We start from the raw sequence: 23,044 nt of genomic DNA on the forward strand, positions 1-23,044 counted from the left end.
GAGCATATACCCACGTGGGTGATTGAAAGATGAACTTAGGTCCACACTCGTCGGTTGCGGCAATACACCTAAAGTTGTTTGCCAACCACCATATAAAGTCCAACATAATAATGATAAGCCTTAAGGAAGGAGGAGAGATGACTAGAAATGAATATTTCAACCTGCATATCCTGATCTTGTCTGATGTGGGTGGGCAAAATCAATGTGCTCACGTTGGTGCGGTCTGGTCAGCATGCAAGACTATGTGCCCTGCTTAGCTTTGAAAATAAGCTATGTTGATTCAGCTGAGATACATTTAGACATTGATCAGCTTCCATAGTCATTTGCATAGACTACCTCAAATAAAATGTCTAATCAAATATAGAATTCCACTTCATTTCAATCACCCAATACATGAATAGGATTAAAAATATCTAATGTTTCCATGTGGAATTCTCATCGCAATTTCAAGGTATATATAGTTCTGATGATTATGTTGAAATTAGATTGATTTAACAACCTGTTAATCAGATGTAGTCAATGTATTTAAATGGACAATTTACCCTAATTGCAATGTTACACTGCTGGTTGAAATGAGAAGAAAACAGTACTTTTTTTCAAATTCAATGTATTTTCCACGTTGATTACACCTACATTGATTACCTTGAAAACAACTGTATGCCCAGTGGGTGTTGCAAATCCTATTTGCGCCCACAGACGTCCATATATATTTTTTGTATTACTTCAGGAGCCTATACAATTCCTAATTACAATTTGCTTTGCTTATCACGAACCATTAACACAATATAAAAGTAATAAATAGGCAGTGCCGAATCTAATTTGATAATCATGTAATATTTACATAATTGTGCGGACGTGCAAAAGCGGTCGGGGATGCGATGTCAGCAATGCATCCCCTGCTCCAGAAGTCTCCTGTGCTGCATCCCAGGTTGAAGACGTACAGACGTCGGTTCTGGCTAGCCTGACGTTTCACACTAAATTCTACCGCTGCTCTGTCGCGCTCCACGTCCGTGGGCGTGGCCTAACGGATGGTCTGGGTAACCAGGCAACTTGTTCTCGCCACTGTAAGAAAAAGGAATCTTTACCTTGTGTCGTTGATGCTTCAATTTCCGTATCGACTCCTTTCTCCTCCTCCACGCAAGACTTCTCATCCGTACCCCACCTCTCATCACAGCGTTGGTTTTATCGGGAGCGGCAGGTGTAGACTGGAAGGAGGAAGCCGCGACATAAATCATGCTTTGTCGGGAGCAGTCGGCTTTGGAGCACGGGTAGGCTACGGGTCAACTCCCTGTGGACGTCTCATCCCTCGTGGATAATTTAGCCAGTGTTCTGAGCTCGCCGAGCCTATGTTTTTCTATCAGTTATTTTCACATTTTAGCGATGGAAATACAAGGTGTAGTAGCCTATTAACTGGTGACAGTCTGTTAAGGGTTATGAAATAACATGCCATGCAATTGTTGCTCGAATCTTCTTAATGTGGTCGAATGTTTCCATTCATGGCTACATTATTGTTTCATCACTAGGCATTAATAACCTACGCTGGCACGCTTCCTAATTGATAGCCTTGGCTGCAAACACAGCACCCAATTGAATAAGCTGAGCTATTCAATTGCATGAGCTATTCACTCATGCATTGTCAAGTGTGCAAAGTAGCTATAGCCCCCATATATATATTACATACACACACACACCCTTTATGTTCTCTCCAGTCAGACTGAGGAGCACCTCCTTTTATGAAGGGGACCAGATCCTTAAATGAACCTCTGCTGAAGTCATCTTAATTTATCCCCTCAGATCATGACATGCGGCTCATACCAGATCTCCATAAGCGAGGCGCCAAGGATCACGAGTGAACATGGGGATCAGGTCCAGAAATGTTGCTAACGGTTCAGAGGAGCAGAGGGACAAAAAGACATCAGCCCTGCCCGTGGACTTGGACCAAGAGGCTGGGGTGGACAAAGATGGAGCTCTCTTGTTGGTGGCTCCGGGTCGGGAAGATTTCAAAAGGAGCACACAGGGTTTTGGACTGTTGGCCAAGACACCCCTGGGGTACACGCGACCCGTTAAGCGGAATAACATCAGGAAGCGGAGAATTCAAACCCTTATTTATGATGCTCTGGAGAGACCGAGAGGATGGGCGCTACTGTACCACGCGTTTGTGTAAGTAACCAAAATATCTATATGAGGTCTGTTTTACTCACACACATACGTAACTTGTTCCCTTTGTTATACAGTATTTCAATTTGAAACATTTGCTGAGAAAAGTCTCTGGCAGAATACTGGATAGAAAGAAAAAAAAGCACACCTGGCTCACACCTTGGAAAATAATCCAATGTCAAGTCAATTTTATTAATTTTATTATCCAAACCGTTTATGTAAAAATTATTGCCCTAAGATAAAAATGGAGGTAGACAGCATTATATGCTCAGAGCATCTCAAGTGTCTCACTTATCAGTCTCGCCCAAGTAATTTGAGTATAAGTAGTCCACCATTTCCAAGACTTAGCACTCACAATTTAATACAATTTTTTTAAGCCAGTCTTTTTGTAATTGAGCAAAATGTATGGTTTTGCTTTCATGTGTTTTTCCATGTCACAACTCTCTTCACAGATGAGTAACTGTGTGTATGTAAGTCTGGTAATCCTTTAATTTAGATTAATTGGAGAAGTGGTTGTTTTTAAGTCAATGAATGACGTTTGTTTCACCAGAGGGACAACAAAATAACACCTAAAGGGGATGGATGCCCCAAACCCAAAAGCAAATGGATCTCAAATGAAATGGTGACCAATAGTCTAGGGCAGGGATGGGCAACTTTGATGGGGTGGGGGCCACAAAGAAATGGAACTCATCATGAGGCGCCGCAGTGGGTCTGCGTATCCACATCAGTCCATGCCCTCACCTTGTTAGCAAAACATTTTAGTGGACCCCCTCGTGAAAGCAGAGATACTTAAAAAAAAATGTTTTAAAGTTAATTTTCTGCACATTTTGACATGGGGCATAGTGAACATTTTTCTGTTTTAAAGCAAGTTTGCTGCAATTCTAAACATTTTGCTATGGAGAGGAGAGAAACATTAGCAGTTTTACAGCTAATTTCATGCAGTTCTACACATTTTTCAATAAAATGGAGGCAAATGATAACAGATGATCAATAGGCTCCACCCTGGTCAGTAATTCGACCATGCAATTTTAGATAGCTGGCCGCTAAACATTTAGTTGACATAGGCTAACTGAGTGACTGCTGATGCACAACCACATTTTTGAAATTGCATCTTGTGTATTCTATTATTCTAACTCTCAACAGTAAGTTGAGACCCAGACTGAGTACCCAATTTGTGTGAAATTGGTCCGTGGGCCTACAAAAGGGGTCCGGGTTCCACCAGTTGCCCATCCCTGGTCTAGGGAATTGACTCTCATGACCATTCTTGATCTTAGCCTAATGCTGTAACTCAGTGCAGTTCAAGAAGAGTTAAGAAAATATTTACCAAATAAAGTAAAGGATAATAAAAAAGTAACACAATAACAATAACAGCGCTATATACAGGGGGTACCTAGTTGGTGTGCGTGGGTACAGGTTAGTTTAGGTAATTTGTACATGTAGGTAGGGGTGAAGTGGCTATGCATAGATAATAAACAGCAAGTAGCAGCATTGTAAAAAACAAATGGAGGGGGGGGGGGTGTCAATGTAAATAATCTGGTGGCCATTTGATTAATTGTTCAGCAGTCTTATGGCTTGGGGGTAGAAGCTGTTAAGGAGCCTTTTGGTCCTAGACTTGGCGCTATGGTACTGCTTGCCATGCGGTAGCAGAGAAAACAATATATGACTTGGGTGAATGGAGTCTCTGACAATTTTTTGTGGCTTTCCTCTGACAACGCCTAGTAAAGAGGTCCTGGATGGCAGGAAGCTTGGCCCTAGTGATGTACTGGGCCGAACGCATTACCCTCTGTAGCGCCTTACGGTCAGATGCCGAGCAGTTACCATACCTGGCGTTGAGGATCAACGTAGCAGACGTGTTGTTACCTACCCTTACTACCTGGGGGTGGCCCGTCAGGAAGTCCAGGATCCATGTGCAGAGGGAGGTGTTTAGTCCCAGGGTCCTTAGCTTATTGATGAGCTATGAGGGCACTATGGTGTTGAATGCTGAGCTGTAGTCAATGAACAGCATTCTCACAGGTGTTCCTTTTCTGCAGGTGGGAAAGGGCAGTGTGGAGTGCGATTGAGATTGCGTGATCTGTTGGGGCGGTATGCAAATTGGAGTGGGTCTAGGGTATCTGAGATACCTGTTGATGTGAGCCATGACCAGCCTTTCAAAGCACTTCATTGTTACCGACGTGAGTGCTATGGGGCGGTAATTATTTAGGCAGGTTACCTTTACTTCCTTGGGCACAGGGACTATGGTGTTCTGCTTGAAACATGTAGGTATTACAGACTCGGTCAGGGAGAGGTTGAAAATGACAGTGAAGACACGTGCCAGTTGGTCCGCGCATGCTTTGAGTACACGTCCTGGTAATCCATCTGGCCCCGCGGCTTTGTGAATGTTGACCTGTGTAAAGGTCTTGCTCACATCGTCTGCTGAGAGTGTTATCACGCAGTCGTCCAGAACAGCTGGTGCTCTCATTCATGCTTCAGTGTTGCTTGCCTCGAAGCGAGCATAAAGGGCATTTAGCTCATCTGGTTGACTCGTGTCACTGGGCAGCTCACGGCTGGGTTTCTCATTGTAGTCCGTAATAGTTTTCAAGCTCAGAGACAATTTAGTAGGATCTGATCTTAATCCTGTATTGACGCTTTGCTTGTTTGATGGTTCGTCTGAGGACACAGCAGGATTTTTTTTACAAGTGTCCGGATTAATATCCCGCTCTTTGAAAGCGGAAGCTCTAGCCTTTAGCTCAGTGCAGATATTTCCTGAAATCCATTGCTTCTTTATTTTCACTGTGGGGGCGATGTCGTCTATGCACTTATTGATGAAGCCGATGACAGGTGGTGTACTCCTCAATGCCATCGGAGGAATCCTGGAACGTATTCCAGTCTGCTAGCAAAGCAGTCCTGTAACTTAGCATCTGCTTCATCTGACCACTTTTTTATTGATCTAGTCATTGGTGCTTCCTGCTTTCATTTTTTCTTGTAATCTGGAAACAGGAGGATAGAATTATGGTCAGATTTGTCAAATGGAGGGCGAGGGAGATCATTTGCAGTGCTTGACTTGGGCAGGAGCTCACTGGAGCGGAGTACCGGCACCTCACATTTTCTACTGCTTGAGCTCCTGTTCCTCTTATAGAATGTTAGCTCAAAGGTATTGTGGAGCTCCTGCACCTCAGTATAAACAGTACCTGCACCTATTCCAGTGCAAGTCAAGCACTGCTCGTTTGTGCCTAGGTGAGAACTATATGTGTGGTCCATTGCAGGGTCACATTTATATATGTGTGTTAGGCTCAGGACTGCATCTGTTAGGGTCCTATGTGGTAGCATCAGGAGTGTGTGTATGGTAGGGTCAAGAAGAGTTTGTGTGTGCGCTCTATGGTACGTTTAGCGTGTGTTTGTGGTCATTGACTGAAGTCTTTGCACTTCGCAATTGTGGGAGGAGTGTGTATGTGTGTGTTCACGCACATGTGTTTTTAAAATTTGATTGAAGCTTTATTTTGACAGGAGTCAATGCTGAGACTGGACAGGCATGTGACCTTTTTTGACTGTTCAAGTACTCGCCTGATTTTTTTTCTTTCTGAGTACCCTTATTTTTAGAACAAAGGCGGCACCTCAATTTGGTTGAGGTTGGGTGATTGTGGAGGCCAGGTCATCTGATGTAGCACTCCATCACTCTCCTTCTTGGTCAAATAGCCCTTACACAGCCTGGAAGTGTGTTGGGCTATTGTCCTGTTGAAAAACAAATCATAGTCACACTAAGCGCAAACCAGATGGGATGGCATATCGCTGCAGAATGCTGTGGTAACCATGCTGGTTAAGTGTGCCTTGAACCTAAATAAATCACAGACTGTCACCAGCAAAGCATCCCCACACCATCACAGCTCCTCCTCCATGCTTCACAGTGAGAACCACACACGCAGAGATCATCTGTTCACCTACTCTGCGTCTCCCAAAGACACTGCGGTTGCAACCAAAAATCTCAAATTTGGACTCCATCGGTCGAATGTCCATTGCTCGTGTTTCTTGGCCCAAGCAAGTCTCTTCTGATTGGTTTCCTTTAGTAGTGGATTCTTTGCAGCAATTCGACCATGAAGTGGTGTAAACCTTGCCGCCATTGGACCCTGGAGCAGTGGAAACCCGTTCTCAATGCATATTGGGTCATGTAGTAAATACATGAGTCAATAAAAAAAACACAAGTGCCATTTATTGAAACTGTAACATCAACTGGTTATATTATAAAGTAGTCCTGTGTTGCTCAGTTGGTAGAGCATGGTGCGTGCAATGCCAGGGTTGTGGGTTCGATTACCACGGTGGATCGTTATGAAAATCAATGCCTTCTGGATAAGAGCGTCTGCTAAATGACTCAAATGTAAAAATGGCTGTGCAATGGCATAGACTTGTTTTGTTAGTTTAGCAGACAAGACAATCTTATTTCCAGAGCCCTTATCACAGGGAACACCTATTTTATAGTATAAAACATGATTTAATATAACAGAATAAAATGGAACAAAGTACTGTGGCTGGAACAGTTGTTTTCAGTAATTATTTGAAACGGTGCTCAAATTGGCAAGTAGAAAGACACCATTTTGTAGTGTTACAAAGTCTTCTTTTCGATATACAGATGTTCGATTGAGTTTATTATGCTTTTTCCTTGGAATTTTCTACATGGATGAACAATTGTACATTGAACACTGCATGGGATTAATTATGGCCAAGACATCTGTCTGGTGAGTAGGCCTAGGCTTAATGACTGATGAAAATACGCACTTTGTCTTTATCAAACTAATGTTTTTGCATATTTTCAGTGTGGAACTGTCTATTTTTAGGGGGCTAATAGCCTAGGCTAACGAATTCTAAATGCCACTAGCAGTTCGCAAAGTAAGGTTGTCGCTAACGTTAGTTACCACAGCCACAAAGTCATAAACCATTCTTGTTTCTACAATTTTGCTTATTAAAATCAGATTTTAAATCTTACTCTTAACCCTAGCCACACTGTTAACCTTTCGCCTAACCCTATCCCATCAGTTAGATACCTTTTTCTAAGCATTCATTTCTTTACACACACAGCGCGTGCGTGTGAATCTAGCAGACAGACAGAATGCAATTGAGTGAGTGAGACAGAAAAGGGAATTTAGGGAGCAGAACTGTGTGATGCTTGGTTTATTTTCTTTTGTGCCCTGTAAAGCGCTACAGAGGGTAGTGCGTATGGCCCAGTATATCACTGGGGCCCAAGCTCCCTGCCACCCAGGACCTCTATACCAGGAAGGTGTCAGAGGAAGGCCCTAAAAATTGTCACTCCAGCCACCCAAGCCATAGACTGTTTGCTCTGCTTCTGGGAATATCTGCATTGACCCTTTTTGACTCATCACATATGCTGCTGCTACTGTTTTATTATCTATTCTGTTTCTTAGTCATTTTACCCCTACTAGCTACATGGACATACCTACCTTAATAAACTCACAGCATTGCATATCGGCTCAGTACTGGTACCTCGTGTGTGTATATAGCAAAGTTATCGTTCTTTACTCATTGTGTATTTATGTTGATATTTTTCTATTTTTCTCTCGGCGTTCTTGGGGAGGGCCCGTAAGTAAGCATGTGACAAATACAATCGTATTTGATTTGAAACCCACTCTTGCTCCACAGACTCATGTTACGAGAGACTAGAGGTGCATACACTTAAACGAGAGAGGGAGAGGAACAGGATGGACAAATACAGATAGATGGTGGGAGAGAGAGGAAGGGAGAGACGTTGTGCATCAGCAGTTCTAGCCTGGATCAGTATAGTGATCCTTGGCATGCAGACAAACTGGTGCACTCATTGGCAGACAGCTCCCAATGCCTATGCTCTCAGAGTAGAGATGACTGTATAATGCCTTGCTAATATGGAAGTCTTTCCTTTTACTGGAAAAGGAAAGACTGCAATTACCAAGCAGGGCATTTCCTTACTTGGTTTTCATCATGGCATGTAACAGATGTTTATTTAAAAAAAGGGGATGCTGGAAGCGTACTGGCCAAAACATTAATCACGACTCAAAACTATTATTATTTTTTACAAAAGTGAGAGTGCATAGAGCCCAAAAAGTGTGCGCTAGAGCAAGTTAGAGTAAACATTTGAGCCACATGCCTTCTTCACATGGAATTACCTATACCAGTGGAGGCTGGTGACTTGGAAAATAGGAGGGTGGGAGACCCACGGTATAGGTGCGGACCAGACGCAGACGTCAAAGCGTGTTAAAATACCGCCAAAGACGAGTCATTTTAACCAAAACATTTGAATAAAGACATTTATAGTAACATTATGGGGAATGGGAATGATAGGGCTACTAGTGTTGGGAAGGGATCACAGCAGTGATTATTTGAGGCATGAGTTGAGGTGTTCAGAGGCTTGACTTCAGTGCAGGACAGAGGGGTGTACTACAAAGCAGGATCAAGGAATTAGCAAGCTAACTTTCAAGATGATTCGATACATACAGTGCATTCGGAAAATATTCAGACCCCTTGACGGTTTCCACATTTTGTTACGTTAGAGTTATTTTAAAATGGATTACATAGTTTTTCCCCCTCATCAATATACACACACTACCCCAAAAATGACAAAGCGACAGAGCCAAAAAGTAACAATAAATATAGTATGTAAAGAGGAAAAAATAAACAAAAAAGAAGTGCGCAATCAACAGGAAACTGTTGAGCATGAAAAACCCAGCATCGTTTCAGTTCTTGACACAAACCAGTGTACCTGGCAAACACAATCATACCCTGTTCTAAGGCACTTAAATATTTGGTATTGCCCATTTAACCATCTGAATGGCACATACAAATGTCTCAAGGCTTAAAAATCCTTTTACCAAATAATGATGTCTGTGATCTTCAGGTTGGAAAGCCATAGATCTAAAATGATACCCGAGTTTCTGGGTTGGATGACCATTCGAAATGATTTATCCCAGTCGGATCTCTTTTTCAGAGTTCTCAATTGTCTTGAACGCTTTTCGTTTTGAACAATGCATTTGTCTCAGTGGAGGGAGGGAGGGAGAGAGCAGCAGAGGGTCTGCCTCTCACAACCCATGTGCTCTCGCATTCCTTTCCTCCGGTGAGGCTGACCAGAGAGAGGGGACACCGTCTTCCACCCAATGGTGAAGTCGCACCGCATCTGCCTTGTTCAGAAATTCATGACCAGAGAAAGTGAAATATTCCTCTATTAAAATGGACACAACAAGCTGCTAATAATAATAAAAAAGCAGGGCTGTCGATACACTTGGCTGCTCATTCACTACAGCACGAGTGAAAGTAAGGACAAGTGGGTTTTATGTTTTGTAATAGTGTTGAGTAAAAACAGTGACGGTGCTGAATATAAACTTACACTCGTAAATTGGATTTAACAAGTGAAATCCATAAGGAAGCATAGCTTTCACCTGGTCAATCTGTCATGGAAAGAGCAGGTGTTCATAATGTTTTGTAGACTCGGTGTATACAGTTGAAATCAGAAGATTACATCCACTTAGGTTGGAGTCATTAACTCGATTTTCAACCATTCCACAAATTTCTTTTTAACAAACTATAGTTTTGGCAAGTCTGTTAGGATATCTACTTTGTGATTGACACAAGTCATTTTTCCCACAATTGTTTACAGACCGATTATTTCACTTATAATTCACTGTATCACAATTCTAGTGGGTCAGAAGTTTACATACACTAAGTTGACTGTGCCTTTTAAACAGCTTGGACAATTCCAGAAAATGATGTCATGGCTTTAGAAGCTTCTCATAGGCAAATTGACATCATTTGAGTCAATTTGAGGTGTACCTGTGGATGTATTTCAAGGCCTATCCTCAAACTCAGTGCTTCTTCGCTTGACATCATGGGAAAATCAAAAGATATCAGCCAAGACCCCAGAAAAAAAATTTCAGATCACCACAAGTCTGGTTCATCCTTGGGAGCAAATTCCAAACACCTGAAGGTACCACGTTCATCTGTACAAACAATAGTACGCAAGTGTAAACACCATGGGACCATGCAGCCGTCATACCGCTCAGGAGATGAACATACTTTGGTGTGAAAAGTGCAAATCAATCCCAGAACAACAGCAAAGGACCTTGTGAAGATGCTGGAGGGTGAGATGAGAGATATGAGAGAGGCCTGTAATTTTCATCATAGGTATACTTCAACTATGACAGACAAAATTAGAAAAAAAATCCAGAAAATCACATTGTAGGATTTTTTATTAATTTATTTCCAAATTATGGTGGAAAATAGGTATTTGGTCACCTACAAACAAGCAAGATTTCTGGCTCTCACAGACCTGTAACTTCTTCTTTAAGAGGCTCCTCTGTCCTCCACTCGTTACCTGTATTAATGGCACCTGTTTGAACTTGTTATCAGTATAAAAGACACCTGTCCACAACCTCAAACAGTCACACTCCAAACTCCACTATGGCCAAGACCAAAGAGCTGTCAAAGGACACCAGAAACAAAATTGTAGACCTGCACCAGGCTGGGAAGACTGAATCTGCAATAGGTAAGCAGCTTGGTTTGAAGAAATCAACTGTGGGAGCAATTATTAGGAAATGGAAGACATACAAGACCACTGATAATCTCCCTCCATCTGGGGCTCCACGCAAGATCTCAGCCCGTGGGGTCAAAATGCTTACAAGAACGGTGAGCAAAAATCCCAAAACCACACGGGGGGGACCTAGTGAATGACCTGCAGAGAGCTGGGACCAAAGTAACAAAGCCTACCATCAGTAACACACTACGCCGCCAGAGACTAAAATCCTGCAGTGCCCGACGTGTCCCCCTGCTTAAGCCAGAGCATTTGGATGATCCAGAAGAAGATTGGGAGAATGTCATATGGTCAGATGAAACCAAAAAATAACATTTTGGTAAAAACTCAACTCGTAGTGTTTGGAGGACAAAGAATGCTGAGTTGCATCCAAAGAACACCATACCAACTGTGAAGCATGGGGGTGGAAACATCATGCTTTGGGGCTGTTTTTCTGCAAAGGGACCAGGACGACTGATCCGTGTAAAGGAAAGAATGAATGGGGCCATATATCGTGAGATTTTGTGTGAAAACCTCCTTCCATCAGCAAGGGCATTGAAGATGAAACGTGGCTGGGTCTTTCAGCATGACAATGATCCCAAACACACCGCCCGGGCAACGAAGGAGTGGCTTCGTAAGAAGCATTTCAAGGTTCTGGAGTGGCCTAGCCAGTCTCCAGATCTCAACCCCATAGAAAATCTTTGGAGGGAGTTGAAAGTCCGTGTTGCCCAGCAACAGCCCCAAAACATCACTGCTCTAGAGGAGATCTGCATGCAGGAATGGGCCAAAATACCAGCAACAGTGTTTGAAAACCTTGTGAAGACTTACAGAAAACATTTGACCTCTGTCATTGCCAACAAAGGGTATATAACAAAGTATTGAGAAACTTTTGTTATTGACCAAATACTTATTTTCCACCATAATTTGCAAATAAATTCATAAAAAAATCGTACAATGTGATTTTCTGGATTTTTTTCTCATTTTGTCTGTCATAGTTGAAGTGTACCTATGATGAAAATTACAGGCCTCTCATCTTTTTAAGTGGGAGAACTTGCACAATTGGTGGCTGACTAAATACTTTTTTGCCCCACTGTATATCCACAGTAAAACTAGTCCTATATCGACATAACCTGAATGGCCGCTCAGCAAGGAAGAAGCCACTGCTCCAAAACCGGCATGGAAAAAGCCAGACTACGGTTTGCAACTGTACATGGTGACAAAGATGGTACTTTTTGGAGAAATGTCCTCTGCTCTGATGATACAAAAATAGAACTGTTTGGCCATAATGACCGTCATTATGTTTGGAGGAAAAGAGGGAGGTTTGCAAGCCGAAGAACACCATCCCAACCGTGAAGCACGGGGGGTGGCAGCATCATATTGTGGGGATGCTTTGCTGCAGGAGGGACTGGTGCACTTCACAATATAGATGGCATCACGAGGAAAGAAAATGATGTGGATATATTGAAGCAACATCTCAAGACATCAGTCAGGAAGTTAAAGCTTGGTTGCAAATGGGTCTTCCAAATGGACAATGACCCCAAGCATACTTCCAAAGTTGTGGCAAAATGGCTTAAGGACAACAAAGTCAAGGTATTGGAGTGCCAATAACAAAGCCCTGACCTCAAACCTATAGACAATTTGTGGGCAGAACTGAAAAAGTGTGTGCGAGTAAGGAGGCCTACAAACCTGACTCGGTTACACCAGCTCTGTCAGGAGGAATTGGCCATTATTTACCCAATTTATTGTGGGAACTTGTAGAAGGCTACCTGAAATGTTTGACCCAAGTTAAACAATTTAAAGGCAACGCTACCAAATACTAATTGAGTGTTTGTAAACTTCTGACCCACTTGGAATGTGATGAAAGAAATAAAAGCTGAAATAAATCATTCTCTCTACTATTATTCTGACATTTCACATTCTTAAAATAAAGTGGTGGTCCTAACCTACCTAAGACAGGGAATTTTTACTGGAATTAATGTATTTGGCTAAGGGTTATGTAAACTTCCGACTTCAATTCTATTTTGTTTGTATGTTTGGGCTTTTATATTTTGTATTTGTACGTGTTGGGCTTTAGCTGAGATTATTCTTTAGTCAAGTATATTTGTCCAGGCCTCAATTGTTCCTTGACTAGAACCATTCATTCTCGCTGTCTATTATTAGAATGTTATAACTTATAATAGTAACTTTAACCAGTGGCAAATTGGGAGAGAGTGAGGTGAATGCCATCTAATAGCCAACATCTTTTTTTTGTGGCAGTGCTTCCTGCATGCAGTAATCGTCTCTGATTTATTCAGATATTCAAGGAGCTATCATTGTTAAATAACATAGATGCGACGCATTGGATATTTACATTCATGCACTTTGTCCCAGAAGCATTTAATTGCAGGGCACTCCCACATCATATGAAGGAATGTGCCTACCTGATATAGGTGACCCAGTGAACAGTTGGCCTAAATTAAAACATTACTTGTTGATGGTCCGGATTACGGGATGCCAAGGTCCTGTTTCTCCACATTATATTTCAGTTGGAGGGTTGTTCAGATTCAATTACATCTGTGGAACATACTTTTTTAATGGCTAGCTCAGAATATGAGATTTCCAAAAGTTTATATATTACAGAGATCAGTCCTTTCGGGAGCCCAGATAATTTATCAATACCATCATTGGATGGTTTGGTATAGTTTGGTTTCTCAAGAGACTCCATAGGCCAGCAGAGATTACATAAATTGTAAGTATAGGAAAAAAGGAGTTGCCTGGTAATGCGTTTAATTTTTTTCAAATCTTGGAATGTTCTCAAACCATTACTGTCCATGATATCGGCAACGATACAGATTCCACATTTGGACCACTGGGGGGATGCAAAAGGTCGCCTCCAGATTGCAAATATTGGAGTATTAGCATGCCATCCCAGTTTCATTGTTTAAAAATCTTGCGCCAAATAGAGATTGTGTGTGCAATAATAGGACAAAAGCATAGTTTATATCAGTGAAGAAGGGTATATCTGTGAAGACCACCTCGTACAGGGCAATAGGAGACACCATATTTCTCTCTATACTCAGCCAGGGGGCAGTACAATCATGTCTAAACCAATTTAGGATGGGACAAAATGCTAGTATCTGGAAATGCAATTTAAAGTTTGGTACGGATAGTCCTACGTATTTCCCTCTTTGTAAGTTACATTTTATCATCCACGATCTCTTACCTTGCCATATACATTTAGAAACCACACTATGGTTTCACACTAACCACACTACAACACAACGGATTGGTTCAAACGCGTTAAGAAGGAAAGAAATGTAACTTTTAACAAGGCACACCTGTTAATTGAAATGGATTCCAGGTGACTACCTCATGAAGCTGGTTGAGAGAATACCAAGAGTGTGCAAAGCTGTCATCAAGGCAAAGGGTGGCAATTTGAAGAATCTCAAATATAAAATATATTTTGATTAACATTCTTTTGGTTACTACATGATTCCATATGTGCTATTTCATAGTTTTGATATCTTCACTATTATTCAACAATGTAGAAAATATTAAAAATAAAGAAAAACCCTTGAACCCTTTTATGTTGTTCTTATTTGCAGAGCTGAACACTGTGTAGCCATTAGATGCACTTGCAATTACATATAACTATATAGCAGCACAGGCAAGTCTGTCATTTAATCAATGTACTTGCACAATACTGTACACTATAATAACTATGTTACAATTTCTTGGTTTCATGCAGTGAATACACACTTAATTTGGGAATAAAAGTCAATTAAGGACTAACAAGTTCTTTAAGAGAAAATCCTTAATTCTCTGCTGTAAAGAATTTAGAGTTCATATATTTCCTCAGATATGATTTGAATTGCCAGTTTCTCTCCTATGTTTTACACCTAAACTAATGTAATGTGTGAGTAATGCATGTTTCTATTGATTATAAAACATACCACTACTTCTGCATCACACATACCCTCACCTAACTTCAGATATATTGGATACGTAGCTGGAGGGTAAACTTATCTGTACGGGAAATTAAATCAAGTATGCACAAATGCATGTACATTAATTGAGCACTCAATGAATAGCAGTCTTTTTACAGTACAGTGAATGTATCCATCGTTGGATGACATGTATTTTTTCTTCAAAACAGTGACAGTGGCACATGTGCTATTCATATTGCATACAAGACCAGGGTTACACGGCATGTATGTGTATACGTAGGATTCATGTCTTAATTGTCTTACTTGGACTTTTATACCTTTGAAAACATTGTTTTTCTTTTCAAACTTGACACTGTTTTCTAGATCAACAAATTCACACACATCACTTTCACAGATATACACACACTTGAGTCAGACAATTACCTCATTTATACTATTATCATGACAGCGGTTTGTCACAGAAATCTGTTGTTTCATCAGAAATGATTGCTTATGGGTACCTTCATATGCGTGTAAAAAATATTATTTGTTCTCAGATTGTAAATTCATGTAATTATTTTAGCAAAACACTATATATCCATTGTTTGGCTGGAATGGAATGTTCGTATGCTGTATATTTGTCTGTGATATGTGGTTGTATCTCACCTAGCCATCTTAAGATGATTGCACTGGATAAGAGTATCTGCTAAATAACTATTGGCCGACTGAGCCACAGAGCTCACTATTTGGCAGACTGGCTGATGCACAGACCAATGTGGTACACAGCAAGCTGTGCCCCAACGGTATGGAAAGTCAGTCGTTATTTTTTATATTTGATCCGTTTCCAGGGGCTGGAACCATGACATTATTTTCCAATCGTTCCGAACAGAACCCTTATTTTATTTTTTTCCGTTCACTTCCAGTGTTACGACATGAATGCTTCACAGTTCCTTTTTCAAAAAATGTTTTACCTGTGAAATCAGCATAGGTTTTACATTTTAATTTACTCCACCAATTAGCACATATGAAGCAGTTTGCTATGGAATGGGTAAGCTAGTTTTTGTTTCACACGTTTGATGGACAGATGCAGGCGCGAGATGTGACTGAAATGCCCAGTTGGGGAGCGACCTAGAGGGAGGGGTGGACATGCCGGGGGGCTTAGCTTGAAGCAGTGAGCTTCATGACTAGACGTGAGTTGGAATGTGTTTAGGCTATTACTAGCAACATAACTTCCCTGAACGATAAATTGGACATTAGGAATATTTTTGGAACAAGAAAGAAGATTATTGACCGGTTGTCAAGATTTGAAAATAACTCTGTTTCAGAACACTAGAGATCACTTTCTTTCCCGGTTCTATTTCCGTTCAGGAGGACTTCGAGTTTGGTATCAGACAAACAAGTCAGCGGACAAAGCTCCTATTGGTTGAGTTGAACCCCATGGAAGGGGCACCTGAGGAAGAATCAGATTTGTATTGGACGATTTGAAGATGTGTGGGCGGGGCATCCCAAAGACAAACAGAGCTGTTATTGGCTTACTGATGTTGGTCATGGTGAGTGGTTGTCTTTTTAAGACCTGCTCTTAACTTCGTACTCTGTTGTCTGGCGTCGAGCACCATTATCCCAAACGCCAGAACAAATCCGATTGTCCAGGTCTATCAGCACTCATCTGTCCCCCCCCCCCTCCATCCTTCCATTCCCCCTCCACCGCTCCAAGAGACACATTCTGCTATGCTTTCCCAGGCCCAGACAAGCGTAATGTGCATGGCGCACAAGTTCTCCAACCCTGCCCCAACCTCCCCCACCAGGGACCTTACTTCAGGGCTTAAGGATGATGATGCCATCCAATTGAATTATGTCAAGTCGTGCACAGAAAACATTAACTACTCAGGTACCAGTCGTTTCACTACGGTTGGTCTGGGCAGCTGTGCTGGAATGAAGGGCAGTGTGCTTTAGACTTGCTACAAAGACGGAGTGTATTGTGTTCAGACAGAGATGTGGTTGAGTCTCAAATGGTAACCTATTCCCTTCATAGAGCTCTACTTTTGACCAGGGCCCACTAGTAGTAGTGCACTTTGAAGGGCAGGTGTCAAACTCATTCCATGGAGGTCAGAGTGTCTGCAGGGTTTCGCTCCTCCCTTGTATTTGATTGATGAATTAAGGTCATTAATTAGTAAGGAACTCCACTGACCTGGTTGTCTAATTCTTATTTGAATGGAAAAAACTAAAACCAGGAGACACTAGGCCCTCCATGGAATGAGTTCGACACCCCATTCCATATCCACACAGGGTTTTTTCTCATTCCTCAGATCGACTGCTCTGTAACAGACAAACCCCTAGGGGGGAACCGTCATCTTTGTAACAGCCATGGTGGACTCAGGCTCTGTCTTTGTGAGATTAATTTGTGTGGCATATTCGGAGGTAATTAAGGAGGTCAGGTGCACATATGGCTCCACGACGCGCCGACGGACATCTTGTGACTTATTTTTTTGTCGATACGGAAACGTGGAAACTCAGTCGTACAATTACAGCGCTTGTGTCGACTACAGACTCTGTGTTCAGATACCATACTGGAGGAAAGGCCATTCACCGTCACTGTTCAAAATCGCAGCACAGTCAATGGACAATCATACACCACCACTCACCATCCGATCTGGGTTCAAATAGCTTGAATTTACCTGGCGCAATGGAACCAATGGAATAGTCCCAAAAGTGCAAACGCCGCCCACCGGGCACTCAAGGCAGGGTCAAGCAAGCGCTATTTGAAAGAATTTGAAAGAATACAAATACTATTTGAACCCAGCTGTATCAACCCATAAATTGAATGCATAAAAATATTATGAAGTCACCCACTGGACACAGAATACAACAGCCACTCAGGTTATTATTACTATGAATAACTACAGCATTTTGAAAATGATAGAATGATACTATAATATCCTGTATATTATACTGTATATAATACATTTACCAGAAATACTACACTGAGCTTTACCACAAAATAACATCCAGTTTGGTGTCCTATGTGAAGCATTACCACATCACAAAAGACATGACCAAACACACAGACACTATCTTTGACTCTGACAACTCCCCAGTACCACTCCACATACAATGGACTGTGGTGGTCATGACATTTTTGTCAGATGGTTAATGTCATACATGTTTTATTTTAGGCAGGTCTAAATGAACATGATATGAGGAAAATGTTTTTCAGAAGAACAGAATATGAGTTGGCCTACTGTATGTTATCTGGCTATGTGCCATACCATAGGCTGTAGGCTTGTTCATTTAGCAGACAAGATATGCTTATAAGTCCATTGCCATTATTTTACATGATTTAAAGTAAGAATAATATAATTGAACTTAGCTGAATAAAATAGAATGGATATTTTTCCCATTCCGGAGCGAGAGTGAGCGCATATGAGGTGTTCACCGTAAAAGTGATCATTTGAAATGGGTCCTATACCCTAGATTTTGAGTTATTTGGCAACTTTAGTTGTGAATGATACAAACCTGAGAATGTCTTAGAAATCAAAACATACAGTGAAAGTATTATGACCCCTTGACTTTTTCCACATTTTGTTACATTTAGACTTTTTCTAAAATGGATTTACACATTTAAAAAATCCTGATCAATCTACACACAATACCCCATAATGACAAAGTGAAAACAGGTTAGAAATTTCTGTAAATGTATTAAAAATAAAAACCGATATCTTATTTACACAAGTATTCAGACCCTTTTGCTATGAGACTCAAAATTGAGCTCAGGTGCATCCCTGTTTCCTTTGATCATACATAAGATATTTCTACAACTTGATTGGAGTCCACCTGTGGTCAATTCAATTGATTGAAAGGCACACATCTGTCTATATAAGGTCCCACAGTTGACAGTGCATGTCAGAGCAAAAACCAAGCCATGAGGTCGAAGGAATTGTCCGTAGAGCCCCGAGACAGGATTGGGTCGAGGCACAGATCTGGGGAAGGGTGCCAAAAACATTCTGCAGCATTTGAAGGTCCCCAAGAACACAGTGGCCTCCATCATTCTTAAATGGAAGAAATGTAGAACCATCAAGACTCTTCCTAGAGTTGGCTGCCCCGACAAAACTGCGTAATCGGGGGAGAAGGGCCTTGGTCAGGGAGGTGACCAAGAACCCGATGGTCACTCTGACAGAGCTCCAGTGTTTCTCTGTGGAGATTGGGAGAACCTTCCAGAAAGATGACCATTTCTGAAGCACTAAACCAATCAGGCTTTTATGGTAGAGTGACCAGACAGAAGCCATTCCTCAGTAAAAGGTACATGACAGCTCGCTTGGAGTTAGCCAAAAGGCAACTAAAGGACTCTCAGACCATGAGAAACATGATTCTCTGGTCTGATGAAATCAAGATTGAACTCTTTGGCCTGAATGCCAAGCGTCACGTCTGGAGGAAACCTGGCACCATCCCTACGGTGAAGTATGGTGGTGCAGCATCATGCTGTGGGGATGCAGCATCATGCTGTGGGGATGTTTTTCAGCAGGGGAAAAAAATACCTGTCATCTCTCCACTTAATAACGAATGGAGGATGCTTTTTCCGTGACTCATTTTCATGTCAGCCAAGTAGGCTATACTCCTGTTTGTAACGAGAAGCAATGTGCTTAATATTAGGAAACTTAAGAAATGCATATAGTAGGCCTAGCCAATGCGATCCTGCTCTTTTTAATAGATGCCATCAAAACTCTGTTTTCTCACGGAATTACATAGCCTAAGGAAATGTTGTGCAACATGAGCTCATGGTCTCTCATGAAGTGTTTGAATCGAATTTTGAGTACATTTGCATTGATGTCAGAGTGATTTAGAGGGACAATAGAGTGCTGAGTACCAGGCAGTTGGGTAGGCTGCTAATGACCAGCAGCAGTATCAGAGCTTGTAGAAGCCTAATTACTGTGTCTAAACAGTCACATGGAATTTGACTGCCGTCATGACTCGTGACCGCCGTTGTGGCGGTAATGCAGTCACCGTAACAGCCCTAGATGGACTTAATTTCATATTTAGAACAAACACACTCTCACCAAATCAGTCACACACACACACACACACATACCACATCCCCCAACCCATCTCCTGCCACACACACCTCTTGCTTTATCCTTCCTCTGATCTCGCCATTTCTAAGTGTATTTTTTTATTTATTTTTTATTTCACCTTTATTTAACCAGGTAAGCTAGTTGAGAACAAGTTCTCATTTACAATTGCGACCTAGCCAAGATAAAGCAAAGCAGTGCAACACAAACAACAACACAGAGTTACACATGGAATAAACAAACATACAGTCAATAATACAATAGAAAAAGTCTATATATATAGTGTGTGCAAATGAGGTAGGATAACAGAGGTAAGGCAATAAATAGGCCATAGTGGCTAAATAATTGCAATTAAACACTGGAGTGATAGATGTGCAGAAGATGAGTGTGCAAGTAGAGATACTGGGGTGCAAAGGAGCAAAATAAATAAAATAGATAACAATATGGGGATGAGGTAGTTGGATGGGCTAATTACAGGTGGGCTATGTACGGGTGCAGTTTGGTATTCTCCTTCCTCCTCCAATCTTGTTTCCCGCAGCCCTCTTAAAGGAGACTGAGATCAATATAGTAGCAGGCTTGAGGGGGAGCACCCTGAGGAGGATTCTCTTACACCCAGAGAGAGGAAAGGAGATCTGGCCAGTGTAAGTGGAAACCCCTCTCCATGGCCTTGGGCACAGCAACACATTCAAATAACTGATAGGTCAGTGGCTGTGCTCCACTAATGTAACTCACATTGTCAGGGTCGTGGAGGATGTAGACACAAAGGACAATTGGGTGACACTTGACATAACGTCTGGCAGATGCTTTGTTAGCATATTACGAGCATGACTCATAACTAAATTCCGAAATCTTGTAGTATCCCTTTAAACTGACTCAATGTGCTACAGTGTTTCCCCTTTATTCATTTAGCAGTGGGCTGCTAAATCATTGCAGCCACTCCAAGAAATATGATATTTATTTATTTTTGGAAATACTTTTTCATAATGGTAAAACATTGTCAGTGTAAACTTAAATGACTAAAACCCAGATATAAAATATGTAGAAAAGATAAAGGCCCTGTATATTTTTTAAAATAAGAATCTTTGAGAACTAACAATCAACAATAAAACAATTGACTGTCAGAGAGAAAGACAGAGGGAGAGGCAGAGAAAGAGCTAGAGATTGACAACGAAAGGGAGAGAGAGAGACAGAGAGCAGTTCCGTTATGCTTCAGCAGTTTTGTCTTGCATAAGTAGGGATCTTTGTCCCATCCTCCTGGCACTCTGACAATACACTTTTTCTGTTGGCAGAAACAAGTTTCCACCATACCCTTCCATGGCTTTATAATTGGGCTGGAGCAATGAATCGCTTCACCAAGCCATTATTTATGTCAACACTTCGATTTAACCACAGAGGGATTTCCGTGGTCATAAAACCGTTTTGCTGCTTCTCTGTATAATTAGTTAAAACTTCTTAGGGCTCAGATCCCGCTAACGAGATCGATATGACAACAGCCAGTGAAAGTGCTGGGCGCCAAATTCAAAACAGAAATCCTATAATTAAAATTCCTCAAATATATAAGCATTTCACACCATTTTAAAGATCCACTTCTTGTTAATCCCACCACAGTGTCCAATTTCAAATAGGCTTTACGACGAAAGCACCACAAACAATTATGTTAGGTCAGAGCCAAGTCACAGAAAAACACAGCCATTTTTCCAGCCAAAGAGAGGAGTCACAAAAATCAGAAATAGAGAATTAATCACTAACCTTTGATTATCTTCATCAGATGACACTCATATGACTTAATGTTACACAATACATGTATGTTTTGTTCAATAAAGTTCATATTTATATCTAAAAATCTCAGTATACATTGGCGCGTTATGTTCAGTAGTTCCAAAAACATCCGGTGATTTTGCAGAGAGCCACATCAATTTACAGAAATACTCATCATAAATGTTGATGAAAATACAAGTGTTACACATGGAACTTTAGATACACTTTTCCTTAATGCAACCGCTGTGTCAGATTTCAAAAAAGCTTTACGGAAAAAGCAAACCATGCAATAATCTGAGTACGGTGCTCAGAGCCCAAACAAGCCAAAAAGATATCCACTGTATTGTGCAGTCAACAGAAGTCAGAAATAACATTATAAATATTCACTTACCTTTGATGATCTTCATCAGAATGCACTCCCAGGAATCCCAGTTCAACAATAAATGTTTGTTTTGTTCGATAATGTCCAAATAGCTCCTTTTGTTAGCGTGTTTGGTAAACAAATCCAAACTCACGAAGCACGTTCACTAGGAGCAGACAAAAAGTCAAAAAGTTCCGTTACAGTCCGTAGAAACATGTCAAATAAAGTATAGAATCAATCTTTAGTATGTTTTCAACATAAATCTTCAATAATGTTCCAACCCGGAGAATTTCTTTGTCTGTAGAATTGCAATGGGACAGAGCTCGCTCTCACGTGAACGAGCTCAAGGCATTCTGGCAGACCTCTGACTCATTCCCCTCTCATTCACCCCCACCTCACAGTAGAAGCATCAAACAAGGTTCTAAAGGCTGTTGACATCTAGTGGAAGCCTTTGGAAGTGCAACATGACCAATGTCCCACTATCTTCAATAGGGAATGAGTTGAAAAATGACCAACCTCAGATTTCCCCCTTCCTGGTTGGATTTTTTCTCAGGTTTTTGCCTGCCATATGAGTTCTGTTATAGTCACATACATCATTCAAACAGTTTTAGAAACTTCAGTGTTTTCTATCCAAATATCCAAATAATATGCATATATTAGCAACTGGGACTGAGTAGCAGGCAGTTTACTCTGGGCACCTTATTCATCCAAGCTACTCAATACTTCCCTCAGCCATAAGAAGTTTTAACACTTGACTTGACTCCACCTATATAAAAAGGCTAAATAAAGCTGTCATAAAGGCGTATACCGTTAATGAATTATCATGATATGGCCGGTGTTGGAAAGTGTTCATTTCATAAACCATTGGCAAATCAGGCACATTTCTAGTATGCTTTGGAGAATGCACATTGACTGTACTGGTACAGTACTCTTTAATTAGTTGTAAAAAAAAAAAAAAGCCGCATAGGCAAGATGGTATCGAGTACAGTATATACATATGAGATGAGTATGAAAACAAGGTGGCATAGTTTAAAGTGGCTAGTGATACATGTATTACATAAAGATGCAGTAGATGATATAGAGAACAGTATATACGTATACATATGAGATGAATAATGTAGGGTATGTAAACATTATATTAAGTAGCATTGTTTAAAGTGGCTAGTGATATATTTTACATCAATTCCCATCAATTCCCATTATTAAAGTGGCTGGAGTTGATTCAGTGTGTTGGCAGCAGCCACTCAATGTTAGTGGTGGCTTTTTAACAGTCTGATGGCCT

The 23,044-nt window shown here is 41.1% G+C and overlaps 1 protein-coding gene across 1 annotated transcript in view; it reads left to right on the forward strand.

The window, feature by feature from the left end:
* The first annotated feature begins 1,800 nt into the window (after positions 1 to 1,800).
* The window catches only part of kcnq3 (potassium voltage-gated channel, KQT-like subfamily, member 3), a 162,755-nt gene continuing 141,511 nt past the window's right edge, over positions 1,801 to 23,044 (forward strand). The window contains exon 1 of the mRNA XM_065013223.1: positions 1,801 to 2,160. Coding sequence (XP_064869295.1) covers positions 1,856 to 2,160 — 305 coding nt within the window. The 5' untranslated portion in view covers positions 1,801 to 1,855. The remainder of the gene's footprint in view (positions 2,161 to 23,044) is intronic.

Source organism: Oncorhynchus nerka, linkage group LG9b (genome assembly GCF_034236695.1).
Source record: "Oncorhynchus nerka isolate Pitt River linkage group LG9b, Oner_Uvic_2.0, whole genome shotgun sequence".
In the NCBI taxonomy this organism is placed as follows: domain Eukaryota; kingdom Metazoa; phylum Chordata; class Actinopteri; order Salmoniformes; family Salmonidae; genus Oncorhynchus; species Oncorhynchus nerka.